At 39.5% G+C, this 24,747-nt stretch overlaps 1 protein-coding gene across 3 annotated transcripts in view; it reads left to right on the top strand.

Annotated features, from left to right (window-relative positions):
* BTBD7 (BTB domain containing 7) overlaps positions 1 to 24,747 on the top strand; it is a 90,352-nt gene that overhangs the window by 50,461 nt on the left and 15,144 nt on the right. For 2 of the 3 annotated variants that reach the window (XM_025271489.3, XM_025271490.3), the window contains exons 4-6: positions 13,789 to 13,997; positions 18,673 to 18,748; positions 21,814 to 21,974. In XM_025271489.3, the coding sequence (XP_025127274.3) occupies positions 13,789 to 13,997; positions 18,673 to 18,748; positions 21,814 to 21,974 (446 nt within the window). Of the gene's footprint in view, positions 1 to 2,655; positions 3,155 to 13,788; positions 13,998 to 18,672; positions 18,749 to 21,813; positions 21,975 to 24,747 lie in introns of those variants that run through there. The other variant, XM_025271492.3, reaches the window with a different exon arrangement.

A 24,747-nucleotide genomic window follows, 5' to 3' on the forward strand; every position in this document is an offset into this window, starting at 1 on the left:
CCAGTCCATTTCAGTTCGCTGATTCCTAGAATGTCGACATTCACTCTTGCCATCTCTTGTTTGACCACTTCCAATTTGCCTTGATTCATGGACCAGGTTCCTGTGCAATATTGCTCTTTACAGCATCGGACCTTGCTTCTATCACCAGTCACATCCACAGCTGGGTAGTGTTTTTGATTTGGCTCCATCCCTTCATTCTTTCTGGAGTTATTTCTCCAGTAGCATATTGGGCACCTACTGACCTGGGGAGTTTCTCTTTCAGTATCCTATCATTTTGCCTTTTCATACTGTTCATGGGGTTCTCAAGGCAAGAATACTGTATAAATTACACATCAAAAATCACTCTTCTTTTTAAAAATTCCATACTCTATTTAATGTGTTATTCAGTAGAATTTTTTTGAACACCTATTTTTTTGCCAGGTATTGTGTAAGCTTTCAGTTCACATTGTCCTTTGTGGTAGGTGTTATCTCTATTTTACAGATAAACTGAGGCTTGAAAATACTGTCACTGGAGGTTACAACTAGAAAGTGTTAAGGCCAAGATTTGAATCCTGGGTTTTCAACTCTAGACCTATTGTTTTCTATTTGAAGGGGAAAGAGAATAAGATTTCTGTAAGTGGAAGTCATCTGTGAGGTGCATTGTTTCAAATGGAGCACACGATTATACTGAGGAAATAACTAAACCAGTAGATATCAAAAACTTTTCTAAAAATCATTAATTACATGTCTCTCCCTCAAACGCTTTGGATTTTTCCCTTATTATGCTGATAGAATTAAGGATACTAACTTACTATTTTGTTACTAGTGGGAAAATGGTTTAAGAATAATAAACAAATTCAGTTCAGTTCATTCGCTCAGCCCTGTCCGACTCTGCAACCCCATGGACTGCAGCACGCCAGGCTTCCCTGTTCATCACCAACTCCCAGAGCGTACTCAAACTCATGTCCATCGAGGCAGTGATGCCATCCAAACATCTCATCCTCTGTCGTCCCCTTCTCCTCCTGCCTTCAATCTTTCCCTGCATCAGGGTCTTTTCCAAGGAGTCAGTTCTTCGCATCAAGTGGCCAAAGTATTGGAGTTTCAGCATCAGTCCTTCCAGTGAATATTCAGGACTTATTTCCTTTAGGATGGACTGGCTAGATCTCCTTGCAGTCCAAGGGACTCTCATGAGTCTTCTCCAATATTAGTTCTTCAGTGCTCACCTTTCTTCATAGTCCAACTCTCACATCCGTACATAACTAATGGAAAAACCGTAACTTTGACTAGATAGACTTTCGTTGGCAAAATAATGTCTCTGCTATTTAATATGCTGTCTATGTTGGTCATAGCTTTTCTCCCAAGGAGTAAGCGTCTTTTAATTTCATGGCTGCAGTCACCATCTGCAGTGATTTTGGAGCCCACTATTTCCGTCGTTTCCCCATCTATTTGCTGTGAAGTGATGGGTATAAACAATCTATTTGCCATGAAGTGATGGGGTAATAAACAAGGTATAGGTATAAAGGGGTATTTTTTGTTTTTAGATAAAAAGGAATGAACCTCTGAGTTTTTCACATATTGAGTACTAGGGTTGATTTTATGTAGCATTTTAACAAGTGATCTGTGAGAGACCCCAATACATTTAGGTTGTCACTGGCCATTTCTGTTCCCTTTATGATCTTTGCTCTGCTGTCTTAAGATTGTGCTCGTTTCCTACCCTCTCTCACCCCCACAGATCCCTGTACTTGCTTTTGAATTAGAATACCCCAGTACAGTGGATGCCCTCTTCAAGAAAACCTAATTACAGTAACTGTTGTTCAGTTGTTAAGTCGTGTCCATCTCTTTGCAAACCATGGACTGCAACGCACCAATTATAGTAATAGCTGCTACTTATTTAATGTGTATCATAAGTTAATGTGCTAAGTGCTCTGTGTATATTATTTAATCCTCAAAATAACCCGATGAGGTAGGATTAAGAAACATTTTTTCAGATGAGGAAACAGGCAGAATTTCACACATCACACAGCTATAGGGAGTTGGGATTGGGTCTCAGATCATGGTGTTGGGTCTCGTATCAGTCTGACTCTAGTGGTGTGTCTTGATGTCTCTCTTCCAGATAGATGCCTGAACAAAAGAACATATGTTAATTTCGAGGAATTCAGGCATCCTGTAGATCCCAGAATTAGATCTCCTTGCATTTTAATTTAGCAGAGGCTTATATACAGTATCTGTGTCAAGAGAACAGACATCCCCATGACTGCTTTTCCCTTTCATTATGCTATTTTCACCCCCCCAAATACCAAAGAATAAATAATTTAAAATGTCATATTAGAATTAATAGTATAAACATTAGAGAAATACAAATCTGTATTTAACTACATATCTTAGAGATTCTTGGTCTTTTTTGTTTGTTTCCTTTCGTGGTAAAAAGAGAACCCTTCAGTCTTTTATCACTTGCTGCCTGTGTGCTTTAGCCTCCTCCTCTAGTTACCAAAGTTGTTGCGTAGATATTTTCAGCTTCTTTCACATCTTTGTCTGTTTTTTCCTCTCCCATAGCTTGGCAGACCTGTAAGAGTGAAGAGTACCAGCACTATTTGTATATTTTCACACACAAGCAACGTGAATCTCAGTGATTTGTGTCTTCCGCATCAAAAGGGAGTCATGTTCTCAGAGCAGAGAACCTTCTGATTTCCCTCCCACTATTTGCTTGCATTTTGTGGACAGTGATTGATTTTATGTTGAACCCTGAGGGAAGGGACTCCTGGCACCTTCACTAGCCTGGTGTGGTTTTTTTTTTGTTTTTATTTTTTGAATAGATAATACATTCAAATGGAGCAGAATTCAAAAGGGGACTCATCAGAACGTCTCCTGCCCTCTCAACTTTCTGTTCCCCAGAGACTAGAGACTTTTTACCCTGCCAGCTTTGAAGAAGTCACCTTTTGTGTTGTATAATGGCCTGTTGAGTGGACCACGTGGAAAGAACTGCAGGCAGCCTCTTGGAGGAGATTGTGAACCCTCAGCTAATAGCCAGCAAGAAGCTGGGCCTTTAGTTATACGGCGGCAAGGAAACGATTTTTGCCAGCAACCTGAATGAACTTGGAAGCAAATTCTTCCCTAATTGAGAATGTGAACCTAGTTGACACCTTGATTGCAGCCTTAGGAAACCCTGAGGACCCAGGTGACCTGTGCCCAGACTCCTGACCCACAGAAAATATGAGATGATTTGTTTGTTGATTTAACCCACTATGTTTGTGATCATTTGTTGTATAGCAACAGAAAACAAATAGATTAATCTTCTGACTTTCATAGGGTAGAATGATTTAATATCAACAATTTCATGTGATTTAACTTAATTAGAGGAGAGCAGTAATTTAAATCCAATTTACCACAGAGCCTTCAAGGTGCTAACCAGCCGCACCTCTATAAAAGACTCAGTTCAGGAAAGATGATACAATTAGCCACAATCCCAGCTGCTGCAGTTGGGTAGAGGCTTTAATTGATATTCTCATCATAACTGTATCACTCGGGTTTCAGTCAGGGAAGCTGAGCAACACTGACTTATGGGGTAAGGGAATCATTTTAGGAATTGGTCCTTATACAGTTGTGGGAGAAGCTGGGGCAGTGAAGGCCTGCTGTGGTGGAGGGGGTTGGACCCAAAGGAGTTAACAACCAGTCAACCTGGGAAGCCAAGGATGTCGAGGCAGTTGGGTGGGGTTGCACAGGGGACAGTGGCCTATCTGTGGGTCTGCAGCCAAGCATCTGGTGGTGGCCTGGGGCCAGGGTTGTCACCAAAGCTGCAGTTGGGAGGGAGAGCTGGATGCGGATTGCAGAGAGCAAGGAACAGCTAGGATCCACGGGCACCTCCGTGTCTGCCTTTCACCACATCTAGCTTCAGTGATTTTTAGAGAGTGATGGCTGCTGCTGCTTCCTTTCACATCACACATTTCTGTTTTGGTCAACTTTTGGGATGATTGTGCAAAAGAGTTTTAGCTTAGAGAAGTATAAACAGTACAGATCATCACAGTCTCCGTCCTTCCTCACTGCACCTAGATTTTCTTCCTGCTTTGCCAACATTTCACCAGGTCTAGATAGCCTACCAGGTGAGAGGACCCAGACCTTCATCCCAGAAATATCTGCAATTGCCCAGTTCCGTTATCACTTAGCAGAGAAGCACCAAAAGGTGCTGCAGTTGAGTCCCTTGGATTCTGGAAGCGCACCTTCTTGCTCCTGTTGTCCTGCCCCACACCTCGCAGCCTGGCCCAGGACTCTCAGTAAGCACTCCCACAGTATTTACATCCAGGTCGTGCAGTTCTTTGGGTGTATGTGCTCTTTCTTCCCAGAACAGGGACTGTACTTTCTCCCTCAAACTGTGATTATGCTTGAACAGATCTTGATTTTTGGTCTTGAGCTAGTGAGAGGAGGCTGGGGCAGATACTGAAGAGGACAGCATTGTCTTTTCAGGCACCTTCAGGATCTTCTGGCAAGAGAAGGCTGCTGTCCTCTAGCAGGGAGTTGGGAGCAGGGTGCTGCTTCTCCCACCCTGGAAAGTCCAGGTGAATCTTGGGGCTTAGCATTCCTCATCCACCAAATAGCCCCTTTCAAGGTTTCTGTGTCCAGCTCTTCCTCTCAGGATCCACATTTTGTCATAGGTTTGTCAAGATTTTGTTCAGATCTTCTTCATAGATCTAATAAAATTAAATCTTGAGCCTAAGTTTTGGCAGTCTTTTCTACAGCTCTAGGAAGTAAGGGTATCTTTGAACACCAATCTAGAAGTTTCCTTGTTTTGACAGAATTCTTAGGCTTCAAGAGTGACTGTCATCTTCTTTTTTCATGACTTTTAAGCCAGCCAGCACCAGGTCCTTAGAATCACTCATGTTTCCATTCAAGTGCAGCCACAACCACTGCTACTAAACTAACAGTTCCCTTAGTGAAGAATCTTAGTATTGTCACACTGCAGCAGGCAGGGGTTGTCACCATCCCACTTGCCACTAGGAGTGGGGTCCTCTTTGCCATCTTACCAGGGAATGACCTAGTTCCAGAATCTTTCTCAAGAATTTTATTTCCTGGAGCCACTTGTCTTACTATCATAGTGTGGGTGTCCCCTCCCATTCCCCCATAGCCTGTGCTGAAACAGCCTAAAACAAAGGCTTGCTTGCAGGAAGTTATTTGGTAAGGAATCCCATGAACAGGGGAGAATTGGGGGGAATGAAACCAGGGAGGAGGAAAAGCAGCAGAAGAGTGGCCCGTAGTGTTGGTTACCAGTGGAGGTTATGGGGCTTCAAGCCTGCCAGGAGCTTCGAGGAATTTTGTACAGTCTTCTTTAGCATGGTCCTCCTGAAAGACGGCAGAGAAGCATTTATCTAACCAGCTGTCAGGTGCTGCAGGGTCCCGGGACTAGCAGTGAAAAGCACCAAGGCATAGATCGACTTGTCTTCTCACCCACATGTCTGATGCTCATTTCTGCCTTGGATCTGGAATTCTGGTTGCCTTTTTAAAACAGATGTACAGGGATGATGTGTTGATAGTGATATCTTAGAAAGCAAACCTTTCAACGGTGTGATCATTGTGGATTAGAATACTGAAGGCATGGAGACAGTCGGAAGCTTTTCTAGAATTAAGGTGTGAAGTATGGAGCATTTGAACCAAGGTGGTGTTGATAGAAAGCAAAACTAACCAAATTGTGTTTTTGAAGGAAGAATCAGAAACATTAACTAGTTTGTTTCATGTGTGTATATGAGGGAGAGAGAGAGAAAGGAGGGTGAATTGGCACAGCGGACTGAAGATTTCTTGCCCAGGAGAAGCATAGTGCTCGTGGACAGGTTGAAAGTGAAAGTGTTGGTTGCTCAGAGTCATGCACGACTGTTTGCAGCCCCACAGACTGTAGCCCAGTAGGCTTCTCTGTCCATGAAATTCTCCAGGCAAGAATACTGGAGTGGGTTACCATTTCCTACTCCAGGGGATCTTCCCAACCCAAGGATTGAACCCAGGTCTCCTGCATTGCAGGCAGATTCTTTATTGACTGAGCCACTAGGGAAGCCCCATGGACACATGGGCTCCTGAGTATTTTTAACATGATCCTCAGAACTCTGATGGCATTATTTCATCTTGGATATAAGAAAATGAGACTAACAGAGCGTGGGATGCTTTGATCCAGCACTTATCACTGGATGATAAGTGAGAGCCAAGAGTTAGTGGTATAATTACCTGAATTCAGAACCTTCAGTGCTCTATCTACTACTTCATGCTGCTGTCACTTCCCACTTGTTTCATGATTCCTTTCCTTAGGATTTGGAATCAGTCCCATACAGTTTAGCAGGAAAGAATTGAAGCAGCTTTTTTCTCGAGCCTGTTTGCACTTGAAGTCTTAATTCTAACTCTGGTGCCACTGAAGAGTCACCACTGAAGTGCCTGCTCTAAGGCCAGCCTTCCTCTAACCTTACCATATTGCTTTATGTCATGGAGCAAGCCGTGATCTCCTCCATAATTCCTCTTCTTTCTTCCCCCTTGTCTATTTCTTTCTTCCTCTTCCCACCTCTAACCCAATATGAAATTCTAAATCTGGAAGCCACTTATATATTTTCTGATGGCTATAAGCCAATGAAAAGGTTTCCCACTGATAACTGGTGAAACATGTATGACGATGTACCTGGGAGTAATGAAGAGTATGAGAGCAGCAGTAAAGACAGATCCTGACAGCGTATTCAGAAAATCTGTCAACATCGAAGTATATTTTGGTTATCAGAGGTACATGGAGAGGAGAAAAACAAAAATGTTCATAATAAAAACAGAAAATGGCCCTATTTAACATGCAGAGTAACACTCATTGGTATCACTAAATGTCTAATTGTTTTACTTCTTTGTATTTCTGCCTTGATCATTCATGTTATGTAGCTCAAATTTTTGAAAAGAAGCATTTCTGCCATCATTAAGGATTAGAAAGAAAATATTCTGGTGAAAGAGAGTAGAAGAAAAGGATTAAAAAAATAGGAGATGGATCTATAAAATGGAGTTATCACAGAAGCACAAAAGAACTGTAAAATGTTTACTTCATACTCTCTGCCAACCTCACAACATCATTCAAGATCTCCTACCTGAGCAGAATACATGGGCATCTTTGAGATGTAAATGTCTAGGCTCCAGATGAGTTTTTCTGTTATGAGGAAATTGCTAAAAGCTTTTGATTCATCCAAAAAGTTCTCTGGTTTATTAGTCAGCCATTGCTATATAACAACAACCAGGGAATTTCAGTGGCATTTAACAAAAAACATGTTTCTCACAAATTTCCAGGTGAGCTTAAATCAGAGATTTAGGTTTGCAGCAGCTGGGTTCACTCTGACGGCCACCATGGTTGAGTAGGACTGGCAGTTCTGTTCCCACTGCTGCTCACTTTCCTCCTGGGACCAACAGACTAGCTCTGTGTGTTCTTAACATGGCGGTGGCAGGAGGCAAGTGGGCAAGCCCAGTTCCCAAAAGTACTTTTGAAGCCTTTGGTCATATCACATTCACTAGCATTTAATTGGGCTTCCATGATAGCTCAGTTGGTAAAGAATCTGCCTGCAACGCAGGAGACCCTGTTTCAATTCCTGGGTCAGAAAGATCCACTGGATAAGGGATAGGCTATCCACTCCAGTATTTTTGGGCTTCCCTTGTGGCTCAACTGGTAAAGAATCTGCCTGCAATGTAGGAGACCAGGGTTTGATCCCTGGGTTGGGAAGATTTCCCTGGAGAAGGGAAAAGCTACCCACTCCAGTATTCTGGCCTGGAGAATTCCAAATATTTAATTGGTCAAACCTGATCTCACAGCCAGTTCCAAAGTCTTGTTGCCGGGAAGTAACACTCTGCCCATTGAGGGGTGGTGGGGATCAGAAGGCTGGCAGTAGGGACTATGTCTAAACAGTAATCTAGCATGTGTGGACAATAGTCTCATAAGCTCTAAACTTCTAGTTTAAGAAGATAAAGTAGTCATTCTGTGTTATTTAGTTTTATTTAAAGAAATAGATGTAGTATTTTGTCTGCAGTGAGGCAGTGTAGTCAGTGAGTTCTATAGGGAAGAGCAAACATGCCCTCTGGAAGTTAATTAGGACCAAATGGGAAGAAACAGTCTGACTTCCATATATCCTGAAACTGACAGAGGGGAAAGGATTTTAGATAGAATGGTGCTACTCCCTGTTCAGCACTGTTCTAAGTGGTGTGTGGCTCACAACAAACTGGAAAATTCTTCAAGAGATGGGAATACCAGACCACCTGACCTGCCTCCTGAGAAATCTGTATGCAGGTCAAGAAGCAACAATTAGAACCGGACATGGAACCATGGACTGGTTCCAGATTGGGAAAGGAGTATGTCAAGGCTGTATATTGCCACCCTGTATAAGTTATTTAACTTATATGCAGAATACATCATATGAAATGCCAGACTGTATGAAGAACAAGCTGGAATCAAGATTGCTGGGAGAAGTATCAATAACCTCAGATATGAAGATGACACCACCCTTATGGCAGAAAACAAAGAAGAACTAAAGAGCCTCTTGATAAAGGTGAAAGAGGAGAGTGAAAAAGCTGGCTTAAAACTCAACATTCAGAAAACTTAAGATCATGGCGTCCAATCCCATCACTTGATGACAAATAGATGGGAAACAGTGAGAGACTTTATTTTTGGGGGGAAAGGGGGCTCCAAAATCACTGCAGATGGTGACTGCAGCCATGAAATTCAAAGGCACTTCCTCCTTGGAAGAAAAACTATGACCAACCTATACAGCATATTGAAAAGCAGAGACATTGCTTTGCCAACAAAGGTCCATCTAGTCAAAGCTCGGAGAAGGCAATGGCACCCCACTCCAGTACTGTTGCCTGGAAAATCCCATGGACGGAGGAGCCTGGTAGGCTACAGTTCATGGGGTCGTGAAGAGTCAGACACGACTGAGGGACTTCACTTTCACTTCACTTTCATGCATTGGAGAAGGAAATGGCAACCCACTCCATTGTTCTTGCCTGAAGAATCCCAGGGACAGAGGAGCCTGGTGGGCTGCCGTCTATGGGGTCACACAGAGTCGGACACGACTGAAGTGACTTAGCAGCAGCAGCAGTCAAAGCTACGGTTTTTCCAGTAATCATGTATGGATGTGAGAGTTGGACTATAAAGAAAGCTGAGCATCGAAAAATTGATGCTTTTTAACTGTGGTGTTGGAGAAGAGTCTTGAGTGTCCCTTGGACTGCAAGGAGATCCAACCAGTCCATCCTAAAGGAAATCAGTCCTGAATATTCATTGGAAGAACAGATGCTGAAGCTGAAACTCCAATTCTTTGGCCACCTAATGCGAAGAACTGACTCATTGGAAAAGACCCTGATGCTGGGAAAGACTGAAGGCGGGAGAAGGGGACGACAGAGGATGAGATGTTTGGATGGCATCACCGACTCTATAGACTTGAGTTTGAGCAAGCTCCTGGAGTTGGTAATGGACAGGGAGGCCTGGCGTGCTGCAGTCCATGGGGTTGCAAAGAGTTGGACACAACTAAGTGACTGAACTGAACTGATTCAAAGTGGATCTACAATGAGATAATAAGGAAACTGAGAGTATGCATTTTAAAACTTTTGTAGCAATTTGACATTGACACAGTATTCAAGCAGTGTTTTTACTGAATTTTACTGAGATATTGGTTTGTGTTAGATTGGCAACTTAAAAAGAAGCAAATTTAAAAATCTGTTCCTTGATGCAAGATAGTTTGAGAAGAGCTCAGATAGACTTTCCACTGACTAGAAATGAATACTTCCACTGTACATAAATGGACCTTCTGATTTATCCATTAGTCTTTTGGGATTTGGGTTATCAACACTTCATCATCAAGAATCTGACCATCTTTGAGTGTGCAGTAGTGTTTTACAAGACTGGTCCAGATTTTTCCAAGGAAATGTCTTTGTGTGAAGCCTCTTTGTATCTCATTTCCTAGCCTTTCTCTGCCAGCATCCATTTGACCTTGCTGCTGTAGTATTTACATTTTCATTCCATTATTGACAAACTTAACAAAAGATAAATTACCACTAACTGAAATTGTTTACTATAACATGAAAATACTAATTTTGACAATACTAGATAAATCTCTTTAAAATGTCCCTTTCACCTTTTTTAAAATTTTGGCCCAATTTTCTTTTACATTTCTGAGTTAACATCACCATGTTTGGTGAATTTATAAGGTGCTTTTCTGTTCATGAGAGAGGCAGTTCTAAGTGAAGAAGTTATGTTGAGCGTTGATTAGTAGAAGACCTAAGTTAAGAGGCATGACAAGGAAAGAGATTGTGAGGATGGAAGGAACTTAAGTATGACTTTCTTTCTTCCTGGCTGTATGACCTTGGGCAAGTTAATTCATCTTTGTGAGTCTTAGTTTTCTCATCTGTAAAATGGGAATTATAATATTACCTTCTTCAAGAATATTATCAAAATTAAGCACAGAGCTTGGTACATAATAAATTTCAAAAATGTTAGCATTATGTTTTGTTTTTAATTATCTACCAGGTGTCAGGTGCTGTAGCATTGGAGATAAAGGGGAGTCACTACCCCAGAGGAGCGCTCAGTCTGACAGAGGAGTCAGACAAGTATGTCAGAAATGTAAACTAAACTAGTATGAGAATTTAATGCTATTGCAGAGAGAAACACAGGACATTGTGGAAAATTTTAGGTAGGAGGAACACCTAACTTTTGACTTAGGCCTTGGGGAATGGGCTCAAGGTAGGCTTTTGAAAGAGGCAATATCTCAGCTGACTCTAAAAGAATGTGGAGGTCTTAGGAAGGAAAAATTCAGAGACTCAGGGTGGTTAAGTGGTTTGCCCAAAGTGACTTTTCTGCTTAATGCCCAAGTTGGGGTCTCAAGCCAATCTGATTTCAAAGTCCGTTTTTCATATCTTTGTAAACTTGAAAAGTTTAAACATATGATGTTATCTTTCTCTTTCTTTCCTCTGCCAATATCCTGGTTTTAGTAGGACTGTGACACATTCTTTTAAATAACCACTATTTCTCTTAATTTGCCGCCAAGCACATCTACCAGATTGCCTTTGCTGTCATGTTGACTCATACTACTCAACTCTACTCCACTGCCTGCTTTAAAACAGCAGAAGTCCTCCATTGGCTACTGGGTGAGGCCTGTCCTCAGCTTGGCATTTAAGACTTACTGTAAAATCATGAGAACCGTCCAGGACTTCCATATTTCCCGCTTTTCATGAGCACATATTCATGCCTCTGGTGTCATTTACATGCGGATATCACTTTATAAGGATGCCATTTTAAGGTTTAGATTAAATAAATTAGTCTTCGGTCTTTAGATTTAATTACTCTCTTACAACTGAGTGCTCATGCGCGTGGGCCACACACACACTTACTCTGTTATTTCTAAAAATGATTTTATCATTATGACCAAAGAGCTTGGATGTCATCCTTCTTTAGTTCCATACCCAGCATAAGGGTTCTTGGTTATTGTTGTTTAGTTGCTAAGTCATGTCTGACTATTTTGTGACCCCATGAACTGTGGCCCACCAGGCTCCTCTGTCCATAAGATTTCCCAAGCAAGAACACTGGAGTAGGTTGCCATTTCCTTCTCCAGGGGATCTTCCTGACCCAGGGATCGAACCCATGTCTCCTGCATTGGCAGGTGGATTCTTTACCGCTGAGCCACCAGGGAAGTCCGAGGGTTCTTGACCCATAATGTGATGAGCTAACCTGTGCTCCTACATTTTCCTGGAGGGATCTTTTTTCTAGAGGGATCCTTTTTTTGAGGAGAGGTAAGAACAGTTCTGATTGTTAGAAATTTCTTAATAGTGAGTCAGAATCTCTTCTTTTACCATCCATTTGTTTCCCAGGACTTGCCCTTGGAACCACAGGTAATTGGTCTTTTTTTTGTTTTTTTCTGCCTCATGAGGTTCGAGGTTCCATCAGACGTTGAAAGATAGCTCTTACGTCTCTCCTTGGGTTTCTCTTACATAAATCAATAATAATATTGTTTGTTTAGAGCTTTTTTCATTAACAGGTCTCAAACTCTTTGCTGTACTTTTGTCCTCCTCTGAGAACTCTAGAGTTTTGTCATTGCCGGTCTAGAACCGCAGAGCTTAGAACAGAGCACAGCGCCCGACAGGACAGCAGTGCAGCGTTACCCCTTTATTATGACCCTATGCTTGTTCTTAAAGGCCTGTGATTGGTTTAGCTCTATAGTAACCATTTCACATTCTGCATTCGTTCAGTTAATATACCCAGATACTATCTTTACATAATGGTTGTAGTTAAGCTAGCTCTTCTTGTCATCTACTGTGTAGTTGATTCTCTTTAAATACAGAACTTAAGATTTTGTTAGTTAGATTTCACCTTCATTTTGATCCATCTTTTTAGCTAATTTTGACCATTTTATCCAGTGTATTTTAAACTGTGTTTCCCAGTTTTAGGTTATCTCAAGACTTGGAAGCCTACCTTCCAGCTTGATGAACATCAGAGAAGTAGAGACTTTCCACTCCATCTCAGGAGCTGACCAGTGCTTCTTACACATGGTTCTGTTAGCCACTGGTCTGTCACCCCTCCACATCTTTTTGTCTTACCTTCAAAGATTTCATTTGTATATTCAGCAAATTTTTATTCAGTGCCTACCATGTGGAAGAAGATACCAGTGATATAGTGAAGACAGCGGTCCCCATCTTCTGAGCTAACAATCTAGAGACATCATGAAGTGTTCTGTTAAATGCTTTACAGAGATTAGGTTACACAGTTCTCTATGATACTTGGTTTCTCTGTTGTCATATCAAAAGGGGAGGATGCATTACTTTTTACAAACTCTATATTGGCTCCTAATGATCATACATCACCTGAAAATGGGAATCATTATCTTCCTCTTTTCACAGGTTCACAAGAACCTTGAGCTTGGAAAGTCTGCAGAGTTCATTGCTGACCTTTCTACCTTTTATTGTATCTTTTAAACCTCCGAGCTCATTAGAGAGCAGCCTGTTTAGCCACATTTGTGGTGGTGGCAGTGGCATCTAATCCCCCCGTTATTGGGATTCTTTTTGTATTTTAAACTTAGTTGTGAAGAATGTCTGTCCAACTTTAGCCATTTTCCCTTACACAGTCTTTGTCACTCCAATTCTCTCTGTGTTTTATCTTTGTATTTTGAAATTATTTTTTCTAAGGAATATAGCTGACTATCCTCAGATGTTTTTCTTCTCTTCTTAAAGCACTTAAAGTGCCATAGTCACTTTCTCCAGGATCCTGGTCCTTTTCACTTAAACCATGTATTTCTTTTTAGTTCAACAAATGAACAAAAAACTGCAGTACTCTAAGGGATGAAACTATCAACAATGCAATGTGTTGGTTTTTTACTAGAATAATACCAAGAACAGATATCCTCATAGTTCCTAGAAGACAGCCCACCCATATCCCTAAGTGTGGGTTCACTTATCCGTCAGGTGTCATCCAGACCTCAACTTGCCAGTTCCCACAGCTGTATCATCCGTACCTATTCTTCCTTCTTTCCCCACTGGTCTAGTGCTCTCTGCTCTGTCTTGTACAGATTTTGAGTTGCACATAGATGTTTATTTTCTTAAACAATTATGAGGATTCCTGCCTTTTTCTGTAGATCTTTGTGGAACAGCAGATTCCCTGTAGTTGTCAAAATCTATTATGGTTACCAGTTGCTACCCCATCCCATCAAGTCTTGGTGACTTCCATGAGATTTTATTATCTCTGTGTTCTTTTTTCCTATTGCTACTTTTAAGATTGGTGTCTAACACACTAATGTTCAATAATATTTATGATTAATCTCAAGAAGTATTTGCCTTCTCTTTTAGGCTGTGAGGATATCATTGCTGAAAGCATCTCATTAGATACCTTAATTGCCATCCTCAAGTGGAGCTCTCATCCATATGGCTCTAAGTGGGTGCACCGACAAGCTTTACATTTCCTCTGTGAGGAATTTTCCCAGGTCATGACTTCGGATGTTTTTTATGAACTCAGCAAAGACCATCTGCTTACTGCTATCCAGTCTGACTACCTGCAGGTAATCATTTATGCGCCTCTCGAATTCACTGTCGTTCGTATGTGCACCAGGAAGCCCGTCTGTCCTCCGTTACTCTCCCACCCAGGGAGATCAGCCCACCCAGGAATGCCCGCTTCATATCTGTGCAGCCCAAGGTGTCTAGGTCTCTGGCCCTTTGTGCTCACTGCCACCATCACTGAGCAGTGTGAACCAGCCCAGGTCCTAACCAGCGATTCCCCCAAGGGGTTGTGCCGGTAGGCAAGGTCAGAAGCATATCCCAGTGGTGATTCTCTTGGCTTCTGTTAATAGTAGATTCACTACAACAGTTTCTTTTATTTTTGGTAAAGTATCAGAAGATACTTAGACTTAAGCAGCACAAAGTAAGAATAACATTCAATTTCTGACCTATTCGGACATTTCTTAAAACTCAGTGTATGAGTCCTCCTGAAGTATAATAATGTTTTCAACTACTTATTTTTAGTCAGAAGTATGTTTAAACAAATTCTTGTATTCTTATATATCATTTATAATTAAGTAATTTAAACTAACAGTATATTTAAAATAAGTTAAAAAATACTTTGATGTAGAGTTTATTCAATTTTTTCTTTCTTTTTTTCATTGGCTGTATGACTTATACTGATAACTATACAGCAGTTTTAATGTTATGAAGTTATAAACTCATTAAACCATATCCTATTTCCTTGTATTTGTACTAGAAAAATTATGAAATGCTTTCATCTCAGTCAGCAGTGCAGTGAAGAGTTAAATAAACCACTTAGCATCTGTATTTTTCCTTCATACATTGCTTTGATTGTAGTACATATATTGTCATAATTGGCTTTGATCTGTTTAGGATTTGTTTTCATTAACCTTATTATTTCACTGTCCTGTTGCAGACATGATAGGAGTTAGGATTTGTCAGTTCAGTTTCCACCTCAGTTCATCTCTGCCATCATGAAGCTTCCATAAGCCTCTTATCCTTATCCATCAGAGGGCAGACAGAATGAAAACCACAATCACAGAAAACTAACCAATCTGATCACATGAACCACAGCCACAGCCTTGTATAACTCAGTGAAACTATGAGCCATGCCGTGTAGGGCCACCCAAGATGGTCATGGTGGAGAGTTCTGACAAAACATGGTCCCCTAGAGAAGGGAATGGCAAACCACGTCAGTAGTCTTGCCTTGAGAACCCCATGAACAGTATGAAAAGACAAAAAGATAGGATACTGAAAGATGAACTCTCCTGGTTGGTAGGTACCCAGTATGCTACTGGAGATCAGTGGAGAAATAACTCCAGAAAGAATGAAGAGACAGAGCCAAAGCAAAAACAACACCCAGTTGTGGATGTGACGGGTGATGGAATTAAAGTCCAATGCTGTAAAGAACAATATTGCATAGGAACCTGGAATGTTAGGTCCATCAGTCAAGGCAAATTGGAAGTGGTCAAACAGGAGATGGCAAGAGTGAACATTGACATTTTAGGAATCAGCAAACTAAAATGGACTGGAATGGGTGAACTTAACTCAGAATATCATTGTATCTACTACTGTGGGCAAGAATCCCTTAGAAGAAATGGAGTAGCCATCATGGTCAACAAAAGAGTCTGAAATGCAGTGTTTCGATGCAGTCTCAAAAATGACAGAATGATCTCTCTTCGTTTTCAAGGTAAACCTTTCAATATCACAGTAATCCAAGTCTATGCCCCGACCAGTAATGCTGAAGAAGCTGAAGTTGAAAGGTTCTATGAAGACCTACAAGACCTTTTAGAACTAACACCCAAAAAAGATGTCCTTTTCATTATAGGGGACTGGAATGCAAAAGTAGGAAGTCAAGAAACACCTGGAGTAACACGCAAATTTGGCTTTGGAGTACAAAACAAAACAAGGCAAAGGCTAACAGAGTTTTGCCAAGAGAATGCACTGGTCATAGCAAACACCTTCTTCCAGCAACACAAGAAAAGACTGTACACATGAACATCACCAGATGGTCAACACCAAAATCAGATTGATTATATTCTTTGCAGCCAAAGATGGAGAAGCTCTTATACAGTCAGCAAAAACAAGACTGGGAGCTGATTATGGCTGAGATCATGAACTCCTTATTGCCAAATTCAGACTTAAATTGAAGAAAGTAGGGAAAACCACTGGACCATTCAGGTATGACCTAAATCAAATCCCTTACAATTATACAGTGGAAGTGACAAATAGATTCAAGGGATTACACCTGATAGAGTGGCTGAAGAAGTATGGACGGAGGTTTGTGTGTGACATTATACAGGAGGCAGTGATCAAGACCATCGCCAAGAAAAAGAAATGCAAAAAGGCAAAATGGCTGTCCGAGGAGGTCTTACAAATAGCTGAGAAAAGAAAAGATCCAAAAGGCAAAGGAGAAAAGGAAAGATATACCCATTTGAATGCAGAGTTCTAAAGAACAGCAAGGAGAAATAAGAAAGCCTTCTTCAGTGATCAGTGTAAAGAAATAGAGGAAAACAATAAAATGGGAAAGACCAGAGATCTCTTCAAGAGAATTAGAGATTCTTCAAGGGAATATTTCCTGTAAAGATGGGCACAATAAAGGACAGAAAAGGTATGGACCTAACAGAAGCAGAAGATATTAAGAAGAGGTGGCAAGAATACACAGAAGAACAACACAAAAAAGATCCTCATGACCCAGATAACCATGATGGTATAATCACTCACCTAGAGCCAGACATCCTGGAATGTGAAGTCAAGTGGGCCTTAGGAAGCATCACTATGAACAAAGCTAGTGGAGGTGATGGAATTCCAGTTGAGTTATTTTAAATCCTAAAAGATGGTGCTGTGAAAGTGCTTCACTCAATATGCCAGCAAATTTGGAAAACTCAGCAGTGGCCACAGAACTGGAAAAGGTCTGTTTTCATTCCAATCCCAAAGAAAAGCAATGCCAAAGAATGTTCAAACTACCACACAATTGCACTCATCTCACATGCTAGCAAAGTAATGCTCAAAATTCTCCAAGCCAGGCTTCAACAGTATGTGAACTGTGAACTTCCAGATGTTCAAGCTGTATTTAGAAAAGGCAGAGGAACCAGGGATCAAATTGCCGACATCTGTTGGACCATCAAAAAAGCAAGAGGGTTCCAGAAAACATCTATTTCTTCTTTATTGCCTATGCCAAATCTCTTGACTGTATGGATCACAACAAACTGTGGAAAATTCTGAAAGAGATGGGAATACCAGACCACCTTACCTGCCTCCTGAGAAATCTGTATGCAGGTCAAGAAGCAACAGTTACAACTGGACATGAAACAACAGACTGATTCCAAATTGGGTAAGGAGTACGTCAAAGCTATATGTTGTCATTCTGCTTATTTAACTTGTATGCAGAGTACATCAAGAGAAATGCTGGGCTGGATGAAGCACAAGCTGGAATCAAGACTGCCAGGAGAAATATCAATAACCCCAGATATGCACATGACACCACCCTTATGGGAGAAAGCAAAGAGAAACTAAAGAGCTTTTTGATTAAGCTGAAAGACGAGAATGAAAAAGCTGGCTTAAAACTCAACATTCAGAAAACTAAGATCATGGCATCCAGTCCCATTACTTTATGGCAAATAGATGGGAAAACAGTGAGAGACTTTATTTTTGGGTTGGGAGGGGGCTCCAAAATGACTGCAGATGGTGACTGCAGCCATGAAATTAAAAGACTCTTGCTCCTTGGAAGAGAAGTTATAACCAACCTAGATAGCATATTAAAAACCAGAGACATTACTTTGCCAACAGAGGTCCATCTAATCAAAGCTATGGTTTTTCCAGTAGTCATGTACAGATGCGAGAGTTGGACTATAAAGAAAGCTTAGCACCAAAGAATTGATGCTTTTGAACTGTGGTGTTGGAGAAGACTCTTGAGAGTCCTTTGGACTGCAAGGAGATCCAGCCAGTCCATCCTAAAGGAAATCAGTCCGAATATTCATTGAAAGGACTGATGCTGATGCTGGGAAATATTGAAGGCGGGAGAAGGGCACAACAGAGGATGAGTTGGCCCATGGGGTCGCAAAGAGTCGGACACAACTGAGGGACTGAACTGAACTTGATGATTGTTTAGAATCTTTGCATTTCTTCTTGGAATGTAAAAAACTTAGAGAGCAACCTGGATTATGCCCTAAGATTTTAAATGCAGTACAAAGAAATGAGAAGCACATTGCCATTTCACAGACTATTCCTGAGGGGTCCTTCACCAATCAGTAGCATACTTTGTGGAGATCATAGTGTCTTCTGCCAAGACAAGTTGCCATACTTGTTTTTTTCTGCTCCTCCAGGAGACAGCAGTCACACTGTATCTTTACACTTTTACTTTCATGTATTTATCTCCATCTTGTCCCCAAAAGAATTTAAGGCAGCTGTATAGAAACCATATAGTAAGGTAAATTTAAAACAGGGAAAGAAAACAGTTTAAAAAACAAATAAAGATGAAAATAAGTAAAAATTTAATTTGAGCCAAGAGTGAGGTTACTGGACCAAATGTATATAATTGGGTCTGTGTATTTGCTTCCTGGTGTACCACAGGTTTAGGTCAGACATTTGAAACAGCCAGTGTAATGAGTGAAACGTGGCATGTTGCACATTGTATGTACTTTATGACATAAGAAGAGTCTTTAATGAGATTAACGTCTGTTTGCACTAAAATAAATATAAACTTTTTTATTATAGGCAAGTGAACAAGATATCCTTAAATATCTGATTAAATGGGGTGAGCATCAGTTAATGAAGAGAATAGCAGACAGAGGTAAGCTCAGAAAACTAGCTTGCAACTGTAAGTTTTTCCCAAAAGTTACTAAAGTGTATGCTGCACATCAGTCTTGACAGTTACCACTGTTGCCTGGTGAAAATAGAAATATTTACAATCAGTAAAATCCTTTAGTGGAAAGGGTATACTTGGTTAGAAATAAACATATCAGAAAGTTTAATTTTGCACTTTAAACTGTAACTCTTAATATTCTCTTTCTGTGTGTTTAATAATGTATGTTGAATGATTTATAAAAGTATTAAAGTGTAGTTTTTCAATTAATGAGTAAAGTGTTACAAAGGCATGTTGTTGATGAAAATATTTTAGAATTAGGTGGTAGTGATAAGTACATAACATTCTAAATGTACTAAAAGCCACTACATTGTACACTCTAAAATGGTTAAAATGGTAAATTTTATGTTATGTGAATGTTGCTTGAGAAAAAAAAATATATGACTACCAAAGGGAAGCATATTTGCTGTTTATTTGAATTTTTTGTGAAAGGTAAAGGAGAAATGGTACTTCTGCATGGCCTCCAAGTAGGGGATACTGCAGAAGAGATGCAAGCACCACGTGTCGCTCGTGATCTTAACTGTGGGAGCTTGTGCTTATGTAGCAATCACATCTATATCTAGGGTGAGCCCACCCACCTGTGTGACTTCCTTCGTATAATTTTGTGTTTGTCTATATAGTGAACCCAAATCAAAATATTTTAATTAAAAAAATTAAATGCAGGTTTCCCTTTTCTCTCATTTTTGACAGCTTTATATAGATAAATTTACATACCATAAAGTTTATGTTTGAAGTGTTCAAGTCAGTGTTTTTTAGTATACTTAGAGTTGTTCTTCTCACATTTTAAAATATTTTTAAAAAGTAAAGCTGAACCTGCCTTCAAATCATTTTATAGTGTTCCTTTAATATACTGCTGCCAAACTCTAGGAAACAAAAGCAGTCCTCCTATCTTAATTCTAATTTTATCTGTGGCCTGCAGTTTCAGGCCTTTAATCGAAGCCTTTCACAGTTTCAGATTTGAAATTTTTTAAATATAAAAACCACTACTGTTAATTTGGGACATTTTTGAAATGCCAGTATGCAGCCTATGCTGCTGTTTTACAGATTCTAAATTTGCAAATTCACCTACTTGCTAAAATTTATTTATGATCCCCAAATCAGTACTCATGACACTTTTAGTCATTTGCAGAGATGCACAGAATGACATACGTTTCCAGCTTATGGTAGAGCAAAGTGATACTCTGCCATCTTCAATGTTCAAACAAGTGTCCTTTTCATAGTCTTTATAGTGCTGTGTTTTTTACATCTTAATAGGATTTTCTGGTAAACCCCACTGTCTAAGATAGCCTCCAAGTGTAATACTATTAATACTGTCTAGTGTTCCTAAGTCCAAGAGGGCTATGATGCGCCTTATGGAGAAAATATGTGTTAGATAAGCATTGTTCAGGTGCATGAGTTACAGTGCTGTTGGCTTTGAGCTCATTGTTAATGAATCAACAATATATACTAACAAGGTGTCCTTAAACAGAAACATACATAAAACAAGGCTTTGTCCTCATTGGCTGACAAAAGTATTGTGACCAGAGGCTCAAAGGAACCTAACTGTGTGTTTCCCTTAGAAGCAATGGTTCAGTATTCACTAATTGTTGTGGTGGCTTTATAGAACAATACCACCCCAATGCATATAGTGCTCCATAATCATCAAAGGCTTGTTTATTTGATGTAAAGCTGGTAATGATATGCCGTATTTATTTTGGGCAGATAATGAGCATCCTTGATAAAATTTCCATTGTTTCATGGTTTTCTGGCTGGGGTAGAATGGGAGGCTCTTCCACAGAGATGAGAAGGACACTGCACGAACCAGACTGCACCTTTGTCTCTGTCACTTTCACGGATAAGGTTTCTGCCCTTACCTGGTACATATCTGGGGGTTTCATGTAATATTATGTTTGAAAACAGGACACCACTACTTGGAGAAAAAATTTCTTTTGAAAAGCAGTGCCTTATATACATATTGAATCCAAAGCATAACAAGGCAAGAACAAAAACCCTTTTCCACACACTGGCAACAATTTTAATAAGCCTGTCAAAAAACAATATCTCTTTATCACATTATTTAAGGGAAAATACCAGTTTACCTGTAGTGTTTGTGGGAAAAATCCAGCGTTTATATTTTGAATGATAAAGATCTTATTTTTAAGCAAAAAAAAAAAAAAATATATATATATATATATATAGCTCCCTAGTTTAAAGATATGATTAAAAATTCCTCAAATATGCTGTTTTCCTTCCCACCTGACTATCAAAAACCATATATATACTTCAGATCTTCCTCTTCCACTAAAACCCCATGAAAAAAACATTTATTCTCTGCTCTGGACAGTGGAATATATTACACATGAACTTTTATGCATTAATATTTCTGTGGAAATTTAGGAGACTCATAAAATTCTTAATATTACACATGAACTTTTATGCATTAATATTTCTGTGGAAATTTAGGAGACTCATAAAATTCTTAAAGTTAAATAGAGTGTACATTAGGTTTTGCTGCTTTAAGGTATCAGGTGATATAATTTTAGATACTCATTAAATTCCTATTAAATCTATATAGTAGCCTAATGAGCATACTCATAACTTACAGTTACCAGAAATAACATTTGTTCTGTATTACCCTTATTGTAAGTTGTATTAAGATAAAAAAAACTAGCCCCAAAAGTGAGAAACATTAAGAAAAAGACCTTGATCAAACTAGATTTTAATAGATTGTTTTTCTCCTTTGAGTTAGTATGCAGAAAAGAATTCTGTCTTCTTTAATGCAGAACAATTGTAAAGAATGTTACCGTACTATTGACACCATGCTTTTTCTTTATCCAAGAATATCTCTATTAGGGAAACTTCTTAAGCCATATAAGTAATTTATGTATAGCACTTTTTAGAGCAGGTAAATTTAGTATAGAGGATTACTGAAAGTATACTTAGAGAAGAAAGAGAGCCTTTCTCTGGGAATTTGAATTTGGGTGGAGACTTCTCATTTTCCGTTTCTGTCATAGAGCCAAACTTACTGAGTGGCACTGCTCACAGTGTGAACAAGAGAGGTGTGAAAAGACGGGACCTGGACATTGAAGAGCTTAGAGAGATCCTTTCCTCTCTCTTACCTTTTGTGCGAATTGAACACATCTTGCCTATAAACAGTGAAGTCCTAAGTGATGCAGTAAGTATCTTTCTTCATTTATCCCTCTCATGAAAATAATATGTCTTTTCTTTTAATCCTTGTAAATAATTTCTCCTAATGGAGTATCGTGAGACTAAACTCCATGAAGACACAGATGTCTGTTTTGTACTGTGTTATGTCCCCAGTATCTGGCACATGGCACAAATAAATATTTGGTGGATGAGACTTGAGTTGGGTGTATCAGTCTTACTTTTGCAAAAATATAGTCTCTAAATGGAGTTAATCCAGCAATTTATCAGTGTAGATCAAGTAGTCCTCATTTTAAATGGAAAGAGTAGAAGTTACTTTGGAGACTTTCTTAAGAATAGCAGTAAAATCAGAGAGCAAGAGAGGAAGAGATTGGTTCAGTGTAAAAGGGATAAATGAATCCTGTAATTGTGTTTCAGGTAAAAATTAATGGAGCTGATTGATCACGTTACTTTCACAGTTTTTATGTGAATTTTTTTAGACTATAAGAATTGCTCCAATTAATGGTTGACAGCCTGGAGGAGGAAATGGCAACCCACTCCAGTATTCTTGCTTGGAGAATTCCATGGATGGTGAAGCCTGGTGGGCTGCAGTCCATGGGGTTGCAAAGAGTCAAACACAACTGAGCGACTTTTGCTACTACTATGGTTGGGAAAAATACTCTTCACAGATTGGTTTATGACTTTAATAAGATACTGTAAACGTAATAGTTTTTTCCAACTGCACAGAAACATTGTAAAAGTCATCTAGAAAAAAACTGATAAGAATTTTTTTAGTTCTAAAAGAAAAAAGAAAAATAAGGAGTGATAATAAAGGGCCAGCTTAAAACAAAATATTAAAAAAACTAAGATCATGGCATCTGTCCCCATTACTTCATGGCAAATAGAAGGGGAAAAGTGGAAGTAGTGACAGATTTCCTCTTCTTGGGCTCCAAAATCACTGCTGATGGTGACTGCAGCCATGAAATCAGAAGACAGTTGCTTCTTGACAGTAAAACTATGAAAAACCTAGACATATATTGAAAAGCAGAGATATTACTGTGCTGAGAAAGGTCTGTATAGTCAAGGCTATGATCTTCCCAGTGGTCACATACACTTGTGAGAGCTGGACAGTAAAGAAGGCTGAGCGCCAAAGAATTGATGCCTTTGAACTGTGGTGCTGGAGAAGACTCCTGAGAGTCCCTTGGATAGCATGGAAATCAAACCAGTCAATCTTAAGGGAAATCAACCCTGAATACTCATGGGAAGGACTGATAACTGAAGCTGAAGCTCCAGTATTTTGGTCATCTGATGCAAACAGCTGACTCATTGGAAAAGTCTCTGATGCTGGGAAAGATTGTGGGCAGAGGAAGAAGAGGGTGTCAGAGGATGAGATGGCTGGATAGCATCACCAGTGCAATGAAGATGAACTTGGGCAAACTTCAGGAGATGATGAGGGACAGGGAAGCCTGGCGTGCTGCAGTCCATGGGGGTCACAAAAATGTCAGACATGATTGGGTAACCGAACAACAACTCTTCCATAATGTAAAATGTATTTTAAAACTCTTAAGAGTCAGTCTGTGATGCTAGCATAATAGAGAAGACAAAACAGCGCAGAAGAAGATGCTAATTAATATAAGAATTAAACATATAATAAGCAAGCTATCACAAACCATGCTAAAGTAAGCTATCAGTGGGGGAGGGAAGAAATGTGCTTTAAGTTAAATCCTCATTTCACTTGCACACAAAATTAATCCCTATTAGATTGAAGAATTTGAAACATGGAAAAACTAGAAGAAAACAAATATTTATGGAACCTCTGATTAAAAGGATGTTCAGTGTCACTAGTAAGCACACATAAAGAAAGCAAAATAAGACAAAAAGTTACCACTTTTTTACCTATTAGGTCACTAATTTTTGAAATAGTATTACTGGTCTGATGGGGAAGTGTAGCTGGTACATTGGTAGCATCATCGTTAAGTATATTTGGAAATAACCTAAATGTCTAATAACAGGGGAAGTAAGTTATAGCATAACTATTTGACACAGTATTTTGCTGTCCTAAAAAAAATATGTACTTTTATATATTCTAAAATTTATTTAGGTAAAAATGTATCTAAAAAAGATTGGAAGGAAATACATCTACAGTACTACACTTATAACAAATTAGAGTTAGGATTTTTTTGCCTATTTTCAAAATATATCTAATGCTATATTTTATTAGTTAAACATAATTTTAATGCACCAATGAGATGTTTATTATTATATTTAACAAGAATAATACTAGAAACAATATTTGGTTTCATTTAAAATCTGGGACTAAAACCAGATACAATTTGGTTCAGAAAAATACTTTAGAACTTTTGTTTAATAGATTTAGAAAATACATAGCTCTGTTGTTAATATCCCATGCTTAACACATAATAAGTAAAGTGAAAGTTGCTCAGTCATGTCTGACTCTTTGCAAGCCCATGGACTATACAGTCCATGAAATTCTCTAGGCCAGAATACTGGAGTGGGGAGCTTTTCCCTTCTCCAGGGGATCTTCCCAACTCAGGAACTGAAGCCAGGTCTCCCATATTGCAGGCAGATTCTTTACCAGCTGAGCCACAAGGGAAGCGCAAGAATACTGGAGTGGGCTATCCCTTATCCAGCGGATTTTCCCAACCCAGGAATTGAACTGGGGTCTCCTGCATTGCTGGCAGATTCTTTACCAACTGAGTTATCAGGGAATCCCAACACATAATAAGTTCCCAGTAAAAGTTTACTAATATTGGTTGTTAGCCATAGTGCTCGTGTAGTATATG

This window comes from Bubalus bubalis, chromosome 20 (assembly GCF_019923935.1).
Source record: "Bubalus bubalis isolate 160015118507 breed Murrah chromosome 20, NDDB_SH_1, whole genome shotgun sequence".
Classification (NCBI taxonomy): domain Eukaryota; kingdom Metazoa; phylum Chordata; class Mammalia; order Artiodactyla; family Bovidae; genus Bubalus; species Bubalus bubalis.